Source organism: Trichoderma gamsii (assembly GCF_001481775.2).
Source record: "Trichoderma gamsii strain T6085 chromosome Unknown Scaffold_58.2, whole genome shotgun sequence".
NCBI lineage: Eukaryota > Fungi > Ascomycota > Sordariomycetes > Hypocreales > Hypocreaceae > Trichoderma > Trichoderma gamsii.
Window position 1 is genome coordinate 59,302 of NW_020171395.1, and position 20,739 is coordinate 80,040.

Sequence of the window (20,739 nt, forward strand, 5' to 3'; positions counted from 1 at the left end):
GGGAGTGCCCCCTTTGGGAACCGTACACATTCGAGAATCCGTTGTAAGACTGGTTGGCGATTTGTTTCTCTCGAATAGTCTCGAATAGCGCAGCTAAAAAAACAAGAAGAGTCGAGCTATCGATGCAATGGATTCCAAAGTCACCACCGCAACTGTTCAGGCCACTGTGCTAAACGCATTGTCCGGGGTATTTGCTCAAGGCATTTTGGCGTATCGCAAAGGGGTTAGTGGGAATGTTGTGAGATTCATTGTTGGATGGCATTGCTAATAGCCCGGTCTTCGTCTGCAAGGCTGTCGATGAGATTGATGTATCTTCCATACTGCGCTTCATCGTATACACGGTGCTCACAACGCCTCCCAACTATAGATGGCAGGAGTTCCTGGAGCAAACCTTTCCGACCACGACAGAGCCAAAGGAAGAAGCCCAAATTCTGAAGGATAAACCATCTCCATCTCCACCTCAAGATGCAGTGGCCGGTGGTAAGCTCAACATTGCCAATACGGCAGCCAAGTTCTTCCTAGATCAAGGACTTGGAGCACCAGTCAACACGCTCCTGTTCATCTGCCTGATGGGCCAAATGAATCTTCAGAGTTATGACGGTATCCTGAGTAGCGTTGTAAGCGTGAGTATTGCAGGGCTCCCATCGAAGTCTAATGAGATTGGGATCCAGAGGAACTGATCGAGAGCTGTAGGACTTCTGGCCCATGTTATTTGCGGGATATCGAGTATGGCCACTCGTCTGCCTACTGAACTTGGTTGTCGTGCCGTTCGACTACCGACAGCTCGTTGGGAGCATTGCTGGGCTTGGCTGGGGAGTGTTTCTTAGCCTCAGCCAGATGAAATAGAGACCTGGCTGAGGAGTCGGAAGTATTCAAGGCACCTGAATGACGAGTTGAAGAGCATGATGAGATAGATTAGAGTATACTGAGCCCAGGCATGGCCCGGTTTCAACAAAGATTCTGTCTGGTGATGGAATTGGGTCTTGCGTAACGGAATCAAACACCTGGACGAAGCACTCGTAAAGCCATACCTCCAGCGAAAAGTTAGCCGTGATTGGGCGGCCAAACATTTCACCCGGCAAATGGCCTCGAAGCTTTTCCGCCTCTGGTTTTTCCGTCCAAGACCTCTCCGCGCTTTTCCGTTCCTTTGCCCTTTCATCCCAATTAGTCCTCTTAGTTGGATTTATAGCTTCCGTCGGCTAGAAATCGCATTATTGCCAAATGACAAACACGACTAAACTCCCTAAATCTAGTAGTGGTTGCGGCCAAGATGCCTTCAGCAGTACCCCAGACGGCACAGAATGGCTAAATCCCCGGTGGTAACAACTCCAGGGGTAGCATCATCTCCGCATCGAACCCCAGGAATTCCCCATACTCACCTCCGCATTAGATCGGTGCAACCCAACAGTGCGGAATCGTCATAGCTTATTTCTCTATTATCGTGGCCTAGAACATACATTCACTGCCATTATACGGAGCTTTGATCCTCTCGTCTTTCAGTAAGCCTTGGCGTAAGGTGCAGAAGCCGAGCAATCCTCCGCTGCGAGGTGCCGAGAACATACCGCCGGATAGATTAATTCCGTCCAAAGAGCAGTCATGAACATTCGTTTCTGCTCGCAGAGTAGTATTATAATACGTAATGAGAAATGGTATAAAATAGCTGCGTTGGAGCTTGACTGTGTCTTTTCAAATCTGGCACGGATGTTCTAGATCAAGGGCTTGCAGTGCGTCAACTCAACTCCATTGATACCTTCTCAGAGAGATATTAACTCGCCATAGACCCTCTCCCCATTTTTTGTCATTTAAACAAATTTGGCTTCGTCTATTGCAGATATCAATCATGGCAAGCAACCTCTTTTCAGCGCTGCTGCTCGGGTTGAGCGCAACCGGTGCCGTGGCAGCTCCCAATGCCAAACGGACGCAAAACCAAGGCGCAGCACCACTCAAGATCATCTCCTACAAGGAAACGCCCAATGGATTCCGCAGCTCTGCCCGTGGGTGGAACTCATTCGGCATCCAAGCAAATCCCCTGACTCTTCCCAGTTTCAAATTTGATCAAGAGCATGTCATTGAACAGTGTGATCGTCTGGTCGGTCTTCCTGGATACGACACCTGCAGCTTGGACTCGGGTTGGTCTGTTGGAGGAAACGGCGATGAGTATGGCCGCATCATTTACGACGATACGGTCTTTGATATTCCCAAATTGGCAGACCATCTTCACAGCAAGGGTCTGAAGATGGGCGTCTACATTGTGCCAGGTGCTTTCCTCGCAGATGTCAACAAGACCATTATTCACACGGATGTCAAGATTGGCGATGTTTGCCATGGTAACGAGGGTCTTGTAAGATGTATTTTCGACTTCACGCAGCCGGCCGCGCAGCTGTGGCACAACTCTTGCGCGGATTTGTTTGCTTCGTGGTAAGTGCCAAGCGCATGTTGTTACTTTTCCTCTGTTGCTGTCACTCTCTACTTGAACTGACTTGATAATGATGCTGTTAGGGGAGTCGATTTTGTGAAACTCGACTTCGTCACTCCCGGCTCGCCTGATAATGGCCAAATGCTCCCTACTGATGGAAGCGGCTCCGTCATCGCATGGCACAAGGCTATCAAGCAAGCTGGCCGCAAGATGCGCCTTGACATTTCTTGGAAGCTTGACCGGACCCAAAAGTATTTTAACATTTGGAACTCAAATGCCGATTCCATGAGAACCGACCAGGACCTCAACAACAGCGGTCAGCCGTCGTTTGTATCGTGGGCTACTGTTCAACGAGCCTTTGATAACTACCGCCAATTTATCGTTGCCGGCTTGCAGCTGTTTGACCACTTAAACATCTACCCCGACATGGATAACCTTCTTGTCGGCAACAACGCCACAACTTCCGGTATCACAGACGCACAGCGACAGACCGTCATGACGCACTACATCGGAGCAGGCGCCAACCTGATCCTGGGCTCTGATCTCACCAATCTCGACAAGTTTGGCGTGAACCTGCTAACTAACAAAGCGGCACAGGCTGTGGCCACCTTTACTGCACAGTATCCCATGCAGCCGCGCAACCCCGGCACCGGTGGACAAGACTCCCAACAACTCCAGGCCTGGATCGCAGGACCTGCTCCCAACGGCCAAGCTGTTGTCGTGCTCGCCAACTACGGCCCCGACCTCGGCCAAGGAGGATTCAACGGCACCAGCACCGATGTCGAGTTGGTTTCAGCTTCATGGAAGGACCTGGGGATCAAGGGAACTTATCGTGTCCATGACGTTTGGAACAACAAGGACCTGGGCAGTCAGAAGAGCGGCGTCAAGGCCAACCTGGGACCTGGCGAAAGCGTCCTCTTGACGCTGTCTCGGGTATGAGAAGCTATAGGCGGAGAAGAGAGCCCGACTATGTGACTGCTTTGCAAGTTAGATAGACAGACACATAGAGAATAAAGAAAAGTGACTGCATCACTCGGGCGTCATCTTGTGCTAGCAAGCTGTGCTGTCAATATGAACATGTACGTAGGGTGCATCGTTGAAACAGCTGCATGTACTGGGGCCTGCAAAGCGGCCCAGCATGCGTGGCATTGCAGAATACCTACTGTTTGCAATACGCAGAATGCTGCAGGCTGCATATCTGCATATGTAGTAGACAAAAGACAATGAATAAGGTACCGAATATCCAGCCAGTGGCAGCAACAAGATATCCTCTTTCAGGCCTCAACACTTTGCACTAGCATAATCTCGTCAGCCTAGAGGAGCCACTTGGGCCATTCCACGGGGCCATTGTATGCACTGGCCATAATCACAACTGCTAAGAGCTCAACACATGGCCTTGACATGGCATGACGGGAGAGCGCCGGACATTCATGCATATCTTGGGCATTAGCAAAACGACTGACAGCTTGACGAATCACGTTTCACGGCGCGTCGTATGACGGAGGACGGAGAAAGAGATGTTACGCCTGAATCTGCATTGTTGTAGCCCAGCTTGCCCAAGTACTAGTGGTCACCAGCCACATGTCTTGCAATCAAAAGGGGGGTCCAACTTGGCCGTTTCGTGCAGTCTCAGCTGTGCGCCACACTGAGCGACGCACGTGTGGCTTGTCACGGTACCCCCCTCCGTGCCACTTTCGGTTCGATCAGAAGAGCGTAGGTGGTCATAACTCAAGCCATAGCTCGATGCTATTGTCATTTAGCTTTCATCGCTTCATCCCACGCTCCTATTTAGCTTCTCGACACTCCCTGTCATCCGATTTCCTGTCCAATTGCTTGTTTTTGGGACAGCGATTGTCTTTGCAGACACTTACAGAAAGCTCATGCCGCCTTTGTGTTGCTAAGCTCTCAAGTGTGTAGCAGCAACGATGAATGGCCACTTTTCCGCCGTCGGCGACCAGCCGGCGAACGGCAACTATGAACATGGCTGCCAAGTCATCGACGAGGAAAAAGAGTTCAAGTATGTTCTACGAGAGCACCTGTATCTGGTAATTGGACGTTAGAAACAGATCAGAAGCTGATACGAAATCCCTCGCCACTCTAGCCCCAACTTGAACGATTATCTCCAGACCACGCATGTTGCCGAAGCGGGCTTCAACTACCATCTCATCTCTGTCTTTGGATCCCAGTCTACGGGAAAATCAACCCTTCTGAACCACCTCTTCGGCACCACCTTCTCTGTTATGTCCGAGACGGAGCGTCGTCAGACAACAAAGGGAATATGGCTGTCCAAGAACAAGCGGGAGACTAGCTCAGGCACCAAAATGGCAGACAACATCCTCGTCATGGATGTCGAAGGAACTGACGGCCGAGAGCGCGGAGAGGACCAAGACTTTGAGCGAAAGAGCGCCCTGTTTGCACTGGCCACCAGTGAAGTCCTGCTGGTCAATATTTGGGAGCACCAGGTTGGCTTGTACCAAGGAGCAAACATGGGCTTGCTCAAGACGGTGTTTGAAGTCAACATGCAGCTATTCTTGAAAGATAAAAAGTAAAGGCTCCCCCCTCCTAACCATGATAAGCCGCGAGAAATCCATGGCTTGCACTGCATACCAAGCCATTATCACGTGCTAACGGCCTACCACAGCTCAGCCCCTCGATCTCTTCTATTCTTCGTTATTCGAGACCATCTCGGAGTGACTCCCTTGTCTGCTCTCCAAAACACATTGATCCAAGATCTGACCAAGATCTGGTCCTCAATCTCCAAGCCACAGGGCCTTGAGCAATCTCGTATCGAAGACTACTTTGATTTTGGCTTTGCAGCTTTACCTCACAAGATCCTACAGGGAGAAAAATTTGAGAGTGAAGTCGCGAACCTTGGAGCAAGATTTAGCGCTGGGCACCGAAATGGCAACGCAGAGCTCGAGGGTGGCATTCTTCTGCCCGAATACCACAGACGAATCCCTGCGGACGGATTGTCCGTCTATGCTGAGGGTATTTGGGACCAAATCGTGAACAACAAGGATCTGGATCTTCCGACTCAACAAGAGCTCCTTGCCCAGTTTCGATGCGACGAGATTTCTCGAGAAGTTCTTCTGGCTTTTGACACCGTTTTGACCCCACTAGAGGAGAAGCAGGCTGAAGCTTCCAAGCTTGGCAAGCCCATTGTGCTTCCTGATCTGGGTGCTGCCGCCAGTGAAGCCCGCGAGAAATGCTTCAAGGCCTTTGAGGTCCAGGCTAGCCGATACCACAAGGGCGTCTATTCTCGAAAGAAGCAGGAGCTGGAGAGCAAGGTTGATGGGCGACTCAAGACCTTGTACCAGGGCCAAATCGCGGCAGCTCACAAGGCAGGTGTCGCTGCCTTTAGCGAGGCCGTTTCGAACAAGGTCAAGGCAGGGCAAAAGGCTGGCGGAGGCTACGAATTTGCCGAGATTGTTTCCAACGAAAAGAAGAAGACCACCGAGATTTTCAAGGCGGAAGTAGACGGATTGGCGATTGAGGGTGTTGAGTGGACCAACTTTGTGTCTCAATCGCAACTATTTGAGGCTGAGCTCGATGAAGTTAGTGGCAAGCTCCGCAAGGATGAGATTCGACGACTGGCCACACGGGTGGAGCGTTGGGTCAAGTCAAGGTTGGGCGATGCTGTTGGCTTGGAATTCAACAAACTGGGATCCGGTAGAGGAGGCTCAGGGGCTCCCGAAGAGGGCCAGAAGCCGGCGACAGAAAAGGATCTTTGGGACAGAATCTGGAATGTCTTTACTGACGTAGTCCGCGAGGCTGAGGGACGATTTGCCGACAGAGCCAAGAGCTTCGATGCCAGCGATGCTGAGGTTGAAGTTGGCCTATGGCGCCTTCGACGAAAGAGCTGGACGGCACTGCGAGAGAAAATTGAAGAGGAGGTCATGGAGGGCAACATCCTCTTGAAGCTTAGAGAGAACTTTGAGGACAAGTTCCGATATGACGAGGCCGGTGTGCCGCGAATCTGGAGGCCAACAGATGATATCGAGGGCATTTACACAAAGGCACGAGAGTCTACGCTCACGCTCATTCCCCTTCTTTCCAAATTCAAGCTCCTGTCTTCTCAGAAGGCGCCTGAATTGATCGAATTCATAGGCGCACAGCCCAGTGGAGTCGAGGCTGGCGATGAAGAGGATCTTGCCCCGATTGGCGGTGTTGATGAAGAGGAGGGCAAGAGCCTTGAAGAGGAGATGACGGTGCTGAGCGAGAACAAGCGACAGGATTTGGTCGTGCGCTTCAAGAAGACGGCCGATGGCGTGTATGTCGAGGCCAAGCGAAGTGCCATTGGCGGCATGACCCAGGTGCCGTGGTACTTTTACGTGCTTCTTCTCGTTCTCGGCTGGAACGAAATCTGGATGGGTAAGTCTATTCGCGTCTATACATTCATTGACCTTTGCTGACTCGCGATTTAGTCCTGCGCAACCCGCTCATGTTCATTCTTCTAATTCTGATCGGCGGAGGAACCTACACCGCATGGTACCTCAACCTCTTGGGCCCCATGATGCAGATGAGCAACGCTGCCGTCAACCAGGGCATGGACATTGCCAAGCAACAACTGCGTGAGTTTGTTACCAACTCAGACACCGCGCGACAAGCACTGGCCATGCCGGCGAGGCAAGATAGCGACATCAGCATGGACACGCTAGATAGCCGAGGACAGAAGAAGAACGAGTCTGAAAGCCTGGATGACATGTAGATGTGTAAAGGGGAAAAGTTATAAAATGGTAAATTGATAGACGGCATATGACGAGAATAAAACGCCTCCATGTACAAACCCTTATGACATTGTCGGATTTTGATAGCACAATAGCGTATAGCATTGATAAGCAAATAGGATACCACTAATGTCTACAAAAATAAAACAAGATGATTTATTTATTCAAAGTCATATATATATACCAAACGCCGAGTCCATTCCATACCATAGGCTTCATGTGATGTATGTAACCAGCCGTCATTCCGTTTCATTACGCCAATGCTCTTTATCCAAGATGATGATGACCCTGGGATCAATCTAACGTACCCGTAGTTTTTTCCACTCCCAGTCTCTTCTCTCAGAATGCTTCTTGGCTAGCTGGCGTTCCAAACCAGGACGCCAGCTCACTCCCCTGCTTCTCCTCGCCCCCTGATGCAAAAAAATCCGTCAGTCTGCTCGTTTCGCCATCTTCGTCAGCCGGCCACTCAACCTTGACACCGTTGCCCTTGGCCTCCAGCATATCCTTGGCAGTGCTCCAGCTAAAGCGGCACTCGGGCCCCCAGCCAAAGAAGGGGTGCATGTTGTTCCTCAACCACGTTGACGTCTTGGAGTCTGATGGATATCCCGAGCCCCATTCCATGGTGCCCTCTTCCACAGGGGCCTCCTCGCCGTTGGCAGCAGCGGTGGCGACTTGGCGGGCGTGGAAGAGCTTCTCAAGAGCTGCGTCGCGGGTGACTTTTGCGCAGACGGAAGCGGCACTGACGCAGGCATATAAACTGTCGGCCTTTTTGGCGACGGTGACTTTGGCGGTTGGGAAGACGCGCTGGAGCTTGGCTTGGTACGAGGCAGGAGGGCCGATAGTGTCGACGTAAATTTCCTTGATGTTGACACCCTTTGCGTACACGGCCCTGATGAGGTCCATGGTGGCGTCCATGGCCTGGGCGTTGAGGTTGTACTGCACCGGCCTCATCATGTTTGCGCCAATGTCCCTCGCCGAAAGCGCCGTCGTGGCCCAGCCGCAGGACTCGTGCAGATCCGACCCGGGCGTGCACAGCGTCTCCATGAGCTGCGACCGCACCGCCGCGGAGAGCACCTTGGAGTCGTCGAAGTGGTGCGTGTCCCGGAGGAGAGGATCCGAGATGTCGGCCGGCAGGAAGAAGATGCCGTAGACCATGGGGCCGAGGACGGGACCGCGGCCGGCTTCGTCGACACCGAGGACGCAGGGCGGGGCTGAGGACGGGTCGGACGGGTCGGTTGGGAGGAGAGACGGCGGGATGGGCGAGAAGTGGGAGAAGGTGGCGCCGGAGAGGAGGGCATCGCGGTGGTCGGAGACGGAAGGGGGAGTGAAGGTGCCGGAGGAAGAAGAGACGGCGGCGGGTGCAGCGTCTTCTTCCATGGTGAAGGGCTGGTGAAGCAGAGACCGAGGCTGAGTGAGTAGAAGTGAGGGTGGACTTTGGGATGGCGATGCTGGAATATGGTGTTGAAGCAGGATCTGATCTGTAGTGGCCTTTTAAGAGGAGTCCGAAGCAATTGGTGATAAACGTAGCTGAGTCTCTAGCACATGAGCATCCAATTAATAGCACGCTTCATAATGCTGCGCGGTATTGCTCTTTGTGCTTATTCGAGGTGACACCACAGTCGAATTAGCAGATGCTTGATGGTGCTACAAGTAATGGATATCCTGCCCCTCGACGCGTCTTTCACTGCTCTGGACGCGCTGCGCTTAAACAGGTGCCAACGCCGGGACCTGCAGCCCGCAATACAGCACCCTCATGCAGTAAAGCTCGCCGCTGGAGCTTAGCAACACGCGCTAAAAGCCGTCTGGAAAATCGGCCCTATGAGCCAACATACCTCAGCCCGGCAGCTTTCTGCCAGCGCATAGCAGTGATTGATTGATCCATTGAATCTACCAGCTATGTATGCTTCTGTTCTCCCCAACCTCCCAAAACCCCCGCCCTAAAAAATTTACTTGATTCGCCCATGCGTGAAGTAACAGCGTTAGAAGATTGAGAGCTCTCCATTGCTGCTTGACATCCGTCAAACACGTCAACAGCCACTAAAAAAGCGCGTCGCCGAAACCTTGAGCCGAAACTCTGCGCAAACACGAAGCTTGTTAGCGTCGCTTTTTGCGATTGAAGCTGCGAGCAACCTTCAATTTCCTGGAGGAGGAGGAATAAATTGGAGGGACTTTCTTTTTTATCATCAATTAATTTGCCCTCGAGGTCCCTTCTTTTTCTCTCCCAAATCGAAAACATCCGATATCCATCTTTTAAATCATGCCTAGAGGCGGCGGCGGCGGGCGGAGAGGCGGCGACTCCTCAGCTGAGCCCGAAGCTATCCATGAGCTTGGAGTTCGAGGCCGGTACGTTGGGACGCTTATCCTGGAGAGAAGAGGGAACGAAATCGAAAGCGAAAAAGCAAACTCAAAGCTTCCAGCGGCGTTTGCGGCCGGAATCTGACAATCTGTGGGCTACGCGGGCAGCGCTGATATCTTGGTGCGAACAGGAAAACAGGCGCCTTCTTGAAGGACACTGGCGAGCGCGATGAGCATGGTATGCAGCCTCTGGACGCCATTTTCTCGTCGCCGGGCGATGCCGAGACCCGGAACGAGTCTGGGAGCGAGGATATGGAGATATCATCAAGTGAGCAGAGCTTCTTTGCTATGCGAATTCGCTGGGCGCGATGGTTGTTCCGCGGCGCAAAACATGGCTAACTCGTATCTGCTACGAAATCTAGGTGCTGGACCAGGGCCGCGAACAGTCCTTAAGAACCGACACAGCTTCCAGTACTTATTCCAGCCCCCGATCTAGTCGTCTCTCAGAACGAATCTCAGCTTACCAGTCACAGAAATGCGACATCATCTTCCCCGACGCGCAACCCTAGCGCTGAGAAAGCAGCTCGAAGGCTCGACTTTTCAGGGAAAGCAGGAAACAAAGCGGCCGCCAAGACGAATGGAAAGCCCAAGGCGGCTGCGGTCAATGGCGTTTCACGGCGACTAGAAGATTCAGAGTCGGAAGAGTTGGACGACGTCATGGGCGTGAGCGAAAACGACGCGGCGGTGGACGATGTGGCTGAGGAGTCCATGATGATGGTTGATTCAGCACAGCTATCACCACAGAAGAAGCGCGGTAAGCAAGCCAAGGAAGCTCCGCCATCGAAGCCCAAAGCGCCTAAAGTTGCCACGCGAGCTCCGGCGAGGCTACCTTCAGAGGAATCAGAACCTGAACAGCAAGAAGAGGAGCCCGAAGAAGAGGAGCTAGAGCAGGACGAGCCCCAAGAGGAGCCACCTAGTACCAAACAAAAGGGCCGGCCAGCAAAACAAGATCAGAAATCGTCCTCTCAGTCATCGAAGAAGCGAGGACCGCCACGAAAGTCCCCGCGCGAAGATACCCCCGAAGAATCACGAGAGCCATCTGAAGAGGAGGAAGAGGAAGAAGAAGAAGAGGATGCGGCACCGCGAAAGAAGCAGCGCACAACAGCCGCCAAAGCCGGCTCATCAAAGTCAAAACCTTCAACTAAAGGCAAAGACGCTGCTCCTGCTCGAGGGAATATCGTTGTACCAATATCAAAAGGGCCAAAGGGCAAGCCCAAAGCCGAGCCCAAGACCAAAGGCCGCCCTGGACGAAAGCCCAAGAATGCCGGCTCAGGTGGAGACGAAGATGGAGACGTTGGGGAAACTTCCTTTGCGGCGCTGCAGCGCGGGCCGCCTATGCCCAAGTCTCGAGGCCTGGTATCTTTGCGCAAGGATCTGGACGACACAATGACGCAGACAAGATCCGGACGACACTCTTACCGGCCGGTTCAGTACTGGAGGGGCGAACAGGTGGTCCGAGAAGATGAGGAGCAGGCGGACATGTTTGCCAAGGACCGTTTCGTTTTACCGAGCATCAAGGAGATTGTTCGTGTGCCTGAAGAAGAGGTCCGCAGTAGGACCACTACATCAAAGAGCAAAGGACGGCCCAAACCGAAAAAGCCCGTGGTGGAAGAAGAATATGAAGAATGGGAGGTCAGCCCCGGCACCGTGGAGGGCGAGATTGTAATATGGGAAACCGAACATGAGGAGCACCCTCCCGCAGACGACGAGCCTGTCCAAGTAACGGACGAGCGCATCGCCATCTCAGCCAAAGCGGTGCAGACGTCAGAGATTCGTGATGCGACGTTCCGATTCGCAAAGACGTTGACGATGCCGTTTATGGGTGCTGGCGTGGTCGATCTGCCTCCAGGGGGCGAGAAGCGGCCCAAGAACTCGAGGAAAATGCACATGGTCTTTTTTGTGCATACCGGAAAGGTCATGGTGACGATCAACGAGGCGCAGTTTCGCATATCGGCAGGCGGTATGTGGTTTGTGCCAAGAGGTGAGCTTTTCCCCCTTTCAACTTGCTGTGAGATGGTTCTAAGAAGAGTTCTAACTTTTGGATCTCAACAGGCAACTATTATAGCATTACGAATGACTACGACAACCCCAGTCGAGTGTTCTTTTGCCAAGCCTGTGAAATATCACCTTCACAGTTTGAAGCTTCGCAGATGAGCATAGGAGCATGATGAACAGGGGCCTCCCCCCCCCCCATTTCCAAATCATACATCACATATCATCTCAGTCATGACCATCACGACCATCCGACCATCTTCATACCTTCTTACTGTGGTACACCACACACGCATGATGTAACCCTTTCTTTTTTCTTTTCTTCCACGCTCACAGCATGTGAAAATTGACCGAATCTTCTCAAACCATCTCTAATCTCTGTACCACCCTCTTGTTGTCTTTTCCCCTTCTTCTTTCTCTTTCTCTATGTCCTTGCCATTGATTGGTTGATGAAAACGTGCAGAAAAGGGGCGAATAGGGGGGAAAAGAGTGTCATTGTTCCATTTGTATTGATCCTTCGAAAAGAGGCGCAAGGCGGGATTTGTTGTACGGATTAAAGCGAGGAAGGGGCTTCGGGAGAAAGGGAGTAATTGGCGGATTTGTTTTCTCATAATGTATAGCAAGCTTCTTTATTTGGAATGTTGAAAACACAGTGCATTTTTGCCTTTTCTCTCTCTCTTCATGCTGAGTTCTCCTTTCTCTTTGCACGACGTATATCTATTGTGCTTGTTTACTTGTATAATCCTTCGGTGGTAATTCATATCTACTATGCATGCAATGACTTTAGGCAAGGATATGAAGATAATATGTGGAAAGTGACGAGGCAGAATAGTGGCTTATTTACTATATATTACAGTACATACAACGAGCATCGCCATGACATCTCCCACAAAAAAAGACCAAATCAAAACTCCTCATTCAAAATCTTCTTCAAGCCCGCCATCTCATAATCCATCTTGGCAATCTTCCTCTGTCCCACATCCAGCTTGCTCAGCAGATACATGACCCTACCCGCCGACTCTCCCGTATGTCGCGGCAGGCCACCCAGCAGCTGCAGCTCCTTTTCCACGGCATCAATGTTCTTGGCCTCCACCTTGGACATTTCAGTCAGCACCGCCAAGTCCATCTTTGCGCGAAGTACGCGGTCCTTGACGAGCACGCCGAATGCCGCCTGGTGAAGGGGTTTGCCAGCCGTGATGGTCTGAGGCCGACCCTGGTGGGTGTTGACCGTGATGAGCTCGGCGCCAGCAAGGCTCTCTAAGGCGGCTTCTCCGTCGTTTGCAAAGGAGGTGAGGGAAGAGGCAAATGTGGATGTGAGAAGGACTTGGTGGTATCTTAAAGTCGGATTATCGGCGAGGGCTTTGATCAGGTGCCACGCTTGTTCGGTAGACCATCTTCTATCCGCGTCGGCTGTTCTTCCAAGAAGATACATCTTGACAATGTCTGTCGCATCTTCGGTCACGATTTCTTCAACCGCCTCGCGAGGAGTTTGTCCCGCCTTGAGTCGTCGAGCGAGAAATTCAAGGTCAGTCAGACGGCCTCCTAGCACCTTTATGCCTTCGTCCAATCCAGCCAGGTTCGGCCGCTTGGATTGTTGCTTCTCGTCTAAACCTTGTTCCGCTTCCTCTAGAGCCTCACGCTTTAGATCCTCCTCCACGCGGGTGACGACAAAGTTCTTTGCAACATCGGCGTCCAAGTCACCCAGTGATAGAGTGCGGAAAACCCTGTCTGGCATGGCTTTTGTGAGAGACTTTGAGTAGGCGGAATCGCTGGTGAGGAACACAACATGGGCAACATTATTCTGCACTATAGTAGCTGCCCACTCGGCAATCATGTCGTAGACAATGCTAGACTCCTCATTCTTATGAAGGAAGTTGTCAACAACAATGATTGGTCGCTGCTCTGGGTGTGCTTCCAAGTATGCGTCTTCGGAGAGACTGGCGTCCTTGTCTGATTTGTGTCGAGTCGAAAGTGCGACGCTCTTCAGAGCTGACGCAGTAGTATGCAGAATCTTGTTCAGCTGCGATTCTAAAGTCTCGGAAAATCCAGACTTGACACCAGTTGTGCCCTGAACCGCGAGATCAATCATGCTGCTAATGCTGTTGGCCCACGAGAAAACCGGGCGATATCCAACCGCAACTGCAAGCCTCTTGATTGTACCAGCTTCGCCATTGGCTTCAACAATCGGCTTGCAGTCGATGAGGACTACATTCTTGCGATCATTCAAAGTCTGGGTCATTACCATCTCTGCCTTTCCTGAGCCTCTGGGACCAGTGACAACAATAAAGGTATCGGAGCTGCCGTCCAGCCAGCTTCGAAGCTGGTCAATGAGGTCTTTACGGTGTTTCCATATTGTGCCAAGGCCCTCAATATGCTCTTCTTTCCTGTAGAAAGAAAAGGTATCCGCCTGTGACTTGAACCACTTGTAAATCCTCCAGTCGGTGTAGCGAAGAGAGTGCTGCACATGTACTGTGATGAAAAACTCTCGGATGGGATCAAAGATGACGACTGAGACACCCGCAATGAGAGCCGCCACGATTGGAATAACAATTCGGGGATGTGTTGTAAGCCAGTTCCAGATGCTGTGAGCCTTTTCCTTCTGCACGTAAGAGAGCCGCAGTTTTGTTCCATTCTTGCCACCTCCCTGAGCTTCGCTGACGACAAAACCATGCAGACAGTTTCGAGCCATGATAGTATCGCGCAGCCCAGGAAAGCCAATCTGAGCATACCTTGGCGTGATCTTTGAATCAGCAGGTTGAGGGATAATATCCGCAATTTTGCCGTATCGACGGAACAAGCTATAGAGAACCTCTTCGGGAAGTTCTTCAGCAGCGGCACCCGGTTCAGGGGGGACAAATTCGACCATGAGCATCTGGGAGGGGTAGCGATGAAGATCCTCTAGCCAAGGGACACCACGAACAGTACGAGCCCTGATTCCGCGAAATGGATTGAACCACGGTTTGATAGGCTCTTCTTTAAGCTTGTTCAGTAGCTTGGCTATTTCCGCAGTCAGTCATCGCGAATAAGGTCAAAATTGTTCGACCCATTTGACTTACCTTCAATCTCCGACACACTCAGACTAGAGTCATACTCAAATTTGACAAAGGCTCCGCCGTCTTTCAAACGCGGCAAAATCTCCGTCACCTTGATAGGCAAGTTCTTCGGTATGGCTCTCTTTACCAATTGAATGGGATCCATGATCCCCAAAGAGGAGCTGTTGAAGCGCTTTAACAGGTCTGACAAGTGCCTATCCGTCTCTACCTGGCGACTCAACAGCGAACTAAGTCGGATAGGAAATAAATCTAGAAAACGCTCAACCAAGTCAGCAAAAGTACACACGACTTAAAAGAGCTCGCATAGACAAAGCCTCACTGTCGAAAAAGAGAATCGACTCATTGGGCTTGACGTCGAAACGCCCGCTCTCCTGCTCTTCCGAGAGCGTCAAATCCTGCTTCTTTGCCTCATCATCCAAAGGCGCCGACATTGTCGCCTCCCAGGCCCGCTGCCCAGCTCGATGTCGCATCAGCCCATGGTCGGCCTGTCTCCTGGCCACATGAAGTCGAGGAGCAGGCCACGATCGCAGCGCTCGCGTGCCGCTGGATCGCGCCGCCAGCGACGCAAGCCGTTGCGAGGGAATCATGACAGCGCGTCGCTACAAAACATGCACATTTCGCCAATTCATGAAGAGGAGAAGAGAGTGCGTGTCAAGTCAATCATGTTATTTAGTGGTGGTATCCAGCTTGAATTATAGCATGATGAGCTAGCTTGGCTAGCACAGGGCCAATGAGGTCATAGGAAATGCTCCCAGCTGTCTCCTAGATTGGGAAAAGCCATCCCGCCGGGAAAGCTATTTTCCCGGCGAGTGAATGCGATGCGCCGTTTATCACTTATCACCTTGATGGTTTGCGAAAAAAAATAAAGATCAAATTTGGTGACTTCAGCATCTAACCAAAGAAAGAAGAGAATCATTCGCTCCCCCAACACCAACTACGATCAATCTACAAATCAGCACTTTCAATCCGCATCTAGAGAAAAAAAGCAGTCAGAAAAATCAGCCAAAAGTACAGCCTAAAACTACTAGCATCGACCGTTTCATACACCTACATCGCACATCGCATCTCCAAATAGCTTCAATCAAGATGGGCTGGCTCTGGACATCATCGCCCCCCAAACCACCCACCGACCAACCCTCGCCCTCTCCTTCTCCTACCTCTGCTCTACCTCCAGCATCCTCTTCCTTAATACCCAACTCATCTCAAGCTCCCAACGAGCCCGTTGATCCCGAGATCCAAAAACTTCTCGACCTCTTCAACAAATCCGACGACACCCCCAAATCCTCCTCTTCTACTTCTTCTTCAAACCAACCCCCCTCAGCCCTCACTTCATGGCTCTCCTCCAAATTCTCCTCCGCCCCCGAAGCCCTGCCCGTCCCGCCCCTCGACCCCGTTAGCGAATCCCTCCTCCCAACCGAAATGTCCTGCCGCCAGGCCTTCGACCAGGCCTGGTCCTGCAACTCCCTCGGCGGCCAGTGGAACGCCGTCTACCGCCACGGCGAGATGCGCTCCTGCAGCCACCTGTGGGACGACTTCTGGTTCTGCATGCGCACAAAGAGCTTCTCCGGCACCATCAAGGAGAACGCCGTCCGCGAGCACTACCGCCGCAAGGAGTACGAAAAGTACTACGCTCCCGGCACCCATAGCAGCGAGGAGATTTGGGAGGCGAGGGAGCACAAGGTGGCTCCGGGCACGGCATTTTCCGAGGCTATCGAGATTGCGCAGGTTGACGATGATGAGTGGAGGAAGTTGGAAGACGAGAGGAGAAGGAAGATACGACAGGATTTGGGATATGAAAAGAAGTCATGAGTGTTGATGTTTCAAAGAGACACAAATGCATGTATTATTATTATGGTTAAGTACCTGATGATTTCAAGAGCTTCTACTCATTGTACAACTATACAATATAATTCCGAAAGCATGAGTATCAGACAAGTGTATCCTAGGTGAACGCTGACCACCACCGAGATGTTTATTCGCCGCAGATACTACCGCTAACGTACGCGAATTATTTTGGCCTCTTCCTCCTACTGCTAACCATAGCAATCCTCTTGTGAAAAGTGTACCACATATTTATTTATCGGATATTAATTGACGAATTTTTTGTAATCGCATTCACAAAGCAAGACGAGCATCATGTTTATTACATGTTGTTTTATTCCCTTAACTAATTAAAATACAACCAGGGCAAGCATCCCGCCCAGTTTTTTGACCCTTCATGTCCGTGATATGCTAGTTGAAAAATGAAAGCAAAGCAAAAAAGTGCAAAAGTAAAAATCTAATCATGGCATCATCCCTTGATCCCCCTAGAATAGGCCTCCACATCGTAGACGCATTACCAATCTAAAAGTCCAAGCCTGATGCTGGGGTATCAAAATTTTCGGTCTTGGTCAATTTAGTCGACCTCCTCGACGGTAGGGCCGTCGTCGTGGCCACCGGGGGGAGGACCGCCGGCGCCAGGGAAGCCGCCAGGACCGCCAGGACCGCCGGGCATGCCACCAGGGGCACCCTCACCACCAGCTCCGTAGAACTTCATCATGATGGGGTTGGCAACACTCTCAAGGTCCTTCTGGTGCTCCTCGTACTCCTCCTGGGTGGCCTGCTGGTTCTCATCGAGCCAAGAGACAACGGAGTCGATCTTGGTCTTGAGGGTCTCCTTGTCGCCGGCCTCAATCTTCTCGTCGACCTTGGGGTCGTTGAGAGTGTTGCGGAGAGAGTAAGCGTAAGACTCAAGGCCGTTCTTGGCAGAGACGCGCTTGCCCTCAGCCTCATCCTCCTCCTTGTACTTCTCGGCATCGGAAAGCATGCGCTCAATCTCCTCCTTGGACAAGCGGCCCTTGTCGTTGGTGATGACAATCTTGTTGGACTTGCCAGTGCCCTTCTCAACGGCGGAGACGTTCATGATACCGTTGGCATCAACGTCAAAGGTGACCTCAATCTGGGGAACACCACGAGGGGCGGGGGGGATACCAGTGAGCTCGAACTTGCCGAGAAGGTTGTTGTCCTTGGTGCGCTGGCGCTCACCCTCGTAGACCTGAATAAGGACACCAGGCTGGTTGTCAGAGAAGGTGGAGAAGACCTCGGACTTCTTGGTGGGGATGGTGGTGTTGCGGGGGATGAGCTTGGTCATCATGCCACCAGCAGTCTCGATACCAAGAGACAGGGGAGCGACATCGAGAAGCAGGATCTCGTTGGTGGACTTGGAAGAAGTGTCACCAGACAGGATAGCGGCCTGGACGGCAGCACCGTAGGCAACAGCCTCATCGGGGTTGATGGACTTGTTGGGCTCCTTGCCGTTGAAGTAGTCGGTAATGAGCTTCTGGATACGGGGGATACGGGTGGATCCACCGACGAGGACGATCTCGTGGACCTGGGACTTGTCGATCTTGGCATCGGCAAGGACACGGTCGACGGGCTGGATGGTGGATCGGAAGAGATCCTGGCACAGCTCCTCGAAACGGGCACGGGTGATGGAGGTGTAGAAGTCCACACCCTCGAAGAGAGAGTCGATCTCAATGGAGGTCTGGGCAGAAGAAGAAAGGGTTCGCTTGGCACGCTCGCAAGCAGTTCGGAGACGACGCAGAGCACGGGCGTTGGTGGACAGATCCTGGGAGGGAGTTAGTGAACTGTTTTGGCCAATATCACAAGCTAGGGGGGGTTGATTGTTACTAACCTTCTTGTTCTTGCGCTTGAACTCGTTGACAAAGTGGTTGACGAGACGGTTGTCGAAATCCTCACCACCCAAGTGAGTGTCACCGGCAGTGGACTTGACCTCGAAGATACCCTCCTCAATGGTCAGGAGAGAGACATCGAAAGTACCACCACCGAGATCGAAGATGAGGACGTTGCGCTCGCCCTCGACCTTCTTGTCAAGACCGTAGGCAATGGCAGCAGCGGTGGGCTCGTTGATGATACGCAGGACGTTGAGACCGGCAATGAGACCGGCATCCTTGGTAGCCTGACGCTGGCTGTCGTTGAAGTAGGCGGGGACAGTAACGACGGCGTTGTTGACGGTGCCACCCAGGTAGGCCTCAGCGGTCTCACGCATCTTGGTCAGGATCATGGAGGAGATCTCCTCGGGGGTGAAGTTCTTGGTCTCGCCCTTGAACTCGACCTCGACGACGGGCTTGCCGCCCTTGTCGACAATCTTGAAGGGGAAGTGCTTCATGTCAGCCTGGACCTCGGGGTCGGAGAACTTGCGACCAATCAATCGCTTGGCGTCGAAGACGGTGTTCTGGGGGTTCATGGCGACCTGGTTCTTGGCGGCATCACCAATCAGACGCTCGGTGTCGGTGAAGGCAACGAACGAAGGGGTCGTTCGGTTACCCTGGTCGTTGGCAATGATGTCACATCGGTCCTCACGGAAGATACCGACGCAAGAGTACGTAGTACCCAGGTCGATACCGACGGCTGGTCCCATAGACATGGTGTGTGATTTGTGTGGGAAGAAACTCTCGAATTTAGACAAAAAGGGAAAATAGCGGTTGGTGAATATGAAGAAAGAAGAGAAAAATGATTGTAGAGTGGATGAGATTTAGAGAGGATGTTCTGGGAAAGAAAACACAAGCGGCGTTTGGCTGCAGAGAGCATCTAAATAAAGGTCGGTGGAAGGGTTTCGATGCGGTTCTACACTATTCCAAAGGTGCCCACACCGGAATCTTGCAGGGGCTCCGAGAAGGCTCTGGTAGGCGCTGCACACGCCTGGGCCATGCGGCGAAGATGCTGGAAAGCTCTTGCGCCGCTGATTGGCGAGCCTGGTCAGTGCCCGACAAAGGTTTCTGATTGCTGCCCCTTGCATTGCTTAATTTTCGCTCTACTGTTTATTCTACTGATTTCATCGATCTTCTTTGAAGCTCCAATTGCTTGTGGTTTTTCTTTTCCCTCCCCCTGCAGCCCCTCCTTCCCTTGATGTCATCTCCCCCTCCAGCTCCATGAAAGAAAAAAAAACTTCCATCGCGGGGCAGTGGCTAGGTCCCTAGGACTTGGAGGCCCCATACAGTAGGGCTGCGGCGCGCTGGTAGCGGGTACATGGCTGCCCCACCATAAGGCGCTAGAAGGTGCTGGACAGCTCTCTGCTGCGTATCGCTGCCTTACAGCTAAAGGTCCCCATAATTGTTGCCCTTTGTGGCGTAGCCTAGCCTAGCTGGCAGCTCCCTGGCCAAAGCAACTGAGTGAGAAGCCAAAATCCCTCCCGGCGGTACCTTTTGTTTTCCTGCTGCTGATGCTAGGCGAAAATCCGATCGATGGCCTGCCTCAGCATAACAACAGGCGGCAGAAAAGGGCATCGTCTCTCGTCATCTTGACGCAGCCGTGGCCTTATCGGAACAGCTCTCGGCATGCAGTAGAACTCTTCGCTTAGCATTACCCTAAACTACGGCGGCCACGCACTGCCATTACTTTGCTACGCGCCCTTGAGCCTCAAACGCTCTGAAACAAGAGGAAAACTCGCCCCTGTTTCCATCCTCAATCAAAGGGATCAAGGCAGCAGAGAAGCAGAAAGAATCTAGACAAGGCAAAAGAGCGGCAAGGCACTGCTTGGGCGGCGAGGCACCCAGCGGATCCTGCCCACCATCTTTCAGCCGGACCCCAGCAAGTTCAGCATCTCCAAAAACGCCTAATCCCAAAGCTGTGTACAGCGCACATACCTAATGCGCACCTCTCATGGCAATGCCACTCGCTGGAGAAGGAAAATTTTGATCCCCACTCTCTTTCTCAATGAATCATGCCAAATCTTGTTAACATTCCCTCCATAAGCTGCTAGTAGATGCTAGCAGATGCGCCATTAGTCGCAAACGAAGTACCAGATATTGATTGATACAGCAGCACAGCATGAGAAGACCCAGCCATCTGGCCAACCACATCTTCGCATCTCATTGTCGCCCAACACCAGCCCCAGCCCAAGTACGAGACTGATTCATATTCCAGGAGAAAATGTAAGATACGGAGGGTCCGAAAACCATATGGGCCATCACATGCATCCAATATCACCAGATGTTCCCGTAATAATGAAATAATCGATCATGAAGCTAAGCAAAGCACAGCACAGCACCACACAGAGCTCGCAAAACAAATCTCTTACCTCACAATCAGGCAATGCCCCAGCTTTTAGTCGGAAATCTAAAATTTAGGTGTCCACCAGGAAAGTGACAGCCCATTCTCTTTCGGATATCCTGGAAAGTCTCTAAGAAATGCTTAG

The 20,739-nt window shown here is 52.0% G+C and overlaps 8 protein-coding genes across 8 annotated transcripts; 5 read left to right on the forward strand and 3 right to left on the reverse strand.

The window, feature by feature from the left end:
• Positions 1 to 127: 127 nt before the first annotated feature.
• On the forward strand, positions 128 to 846 carry TGAM01_v210199 (hypothetical protein; the record flags this gene model as incomplete). The annotated part of the gene is made up of 3 exons (XM_024550744.1): positions 128 to 223; positions 291 to 623; positions 694 to 846. The coding sequence occupies 3 exons, from the start codon at positions 128 to 130 to the stop codon at positions 844 to 846; spliced, it is 582 nt and encodes a 193-aa protein (XP_024404508.1).
• A 994-nt stretch (positions 847 to 1,840) lies between these two features.
• TGAM01_v210200 (hypothetical protein) lies at positions 1,841 to 3,355 on the forward strand (the record flags this gene model as incomplete). Its single annotated transcript, XM_018808111.1, has 2 exons — positions 1,841 to 2,418; positions 2,500 to 3,355. The coding sequence occupies 2 exons, from the start codon at positions 1,841 to 1,843 to the stop codon at positions 3,353 to 3,355; spliced, it is 1,434 nt and encodes a 477-aa protein (XP_018658646.1).
• A 986-nt stretch (positions 3,356 to 4,341) lies between these two features.
• Positions 4,342 to 7,124, forward strand: TGAM01_v210201 (protein SEY1; the record flags this gene model as incomplete). Its single annotated transcript, XM_018808112.1, has 4 exons — positions 4,342 to 4,433; positions 4,518 to 4,961; positions 5,058 to 6,787; positions 6,841 to 7,124. 4 exons carry the CDS (start codon positions 4,342 to 4,344, stop codon positions 7,122 to 7,124), a joined length of 2,550 nt encoding a protein of 849 aa, XP_018658647.1.
• Positions 7,125 to 7,482: 358 nt separating this feature from the next.
• On the reverse strand, positions 7,483 to 8,520 carry TGAM01_v210202 (ribonuclease H2 subunit A; the record flags this gene model as incomplete). Its single annotated transcript, XM_018808113.1, has 1 exon — positions 7,483 to 8,520. The coding sequence occupies one exon, from the start codon at positions 8,518 to 8,520 to the stop codon at positions 7,483 to 7,485; it is 1,038 nt and encodes a 345-aa protein (XP_018658648.1).
• An 880-nt stretch (positions 8,521 to 9,400) lies between these two features.
• TGAM01_v210203 (hypothetical protein) lies at positions 9,401 to 11,652 on the forward strand (the record flags this gene model as incomplete). The annotated part of the gene is made up of 5 exons (XM_024550745.1): positions 9,401 to 9,486; positions 9,630 to 9,766; positions 9,861 to 9,909; positions 9,972 to 11,479; positions 11,591 to 11,652. 5 exons carry the CDS (start codon positions 9,401 to 9,403, stop codon positions 11,650 to 11,652), a joined length of 1,842 nt encoding a protein of 613 aa, XP_024404509.1.
• Positions 11,653 to 12,394: 742 nt separating this feature from the next.
• Positions 12,395 to 15,130, reverse strand: TGAM01_v210204 (hypothetical protein; the record flags this gene model as incomplete). Its single annotated transcript, XM_018808115.1, has 3 exons — positions 12,395 to 14,487; positions 14,547 to 14,792; positions 14,863 to 15,130. 3 exons carry the CDS (start codon positions 15,128 to 15,130, stop codon positions 12,395 to 12,397), a joined length of 2,607 nt encoding a protein of 868 aa, XP_018658650.1.
• Positions 15,131 to 15,629: 499 nt separating this feature from the next.
• On the forward strand, positions 15,630 to 16,352 carry TGAM01_v210205 (hypothetical protein; the record flags this gene model as incomplete). The annotated part of the gene is made up of 1 exon (XM_018808116.1): positions 15,630 to 16,352. One exon carries the CDS (start codon positions 15,630 to 15,632, stop codon positions 16,350 to 16,352), a length of 723 nt encoding a protein of 240 aa, XP_018658651.1.
• Positions 16,353 to 16,938: 586 nt separating this feature from the next.
• TGAM01_v210206 (hsp70-like protein) lies at positions 16,939 to 18,969 on the reverse strand (the record flags this gene model as incomplete). Its single annotated transcript, XM_018808117.1, has 2 exons — positions 16,939 to 18,150; positions 18,217 to 18,969. The coding sequence occupies 2 exons, from the start codon at positions 18,967 to 18,969 to the stop codon at positions 16,939 to 16,941; spliced, it is 1,965 nt and encodes a 654-aa protein (XP_018658652.1).
• Positions 18,970 to 20,739: the final 1,770 nt, after the last annotated feature.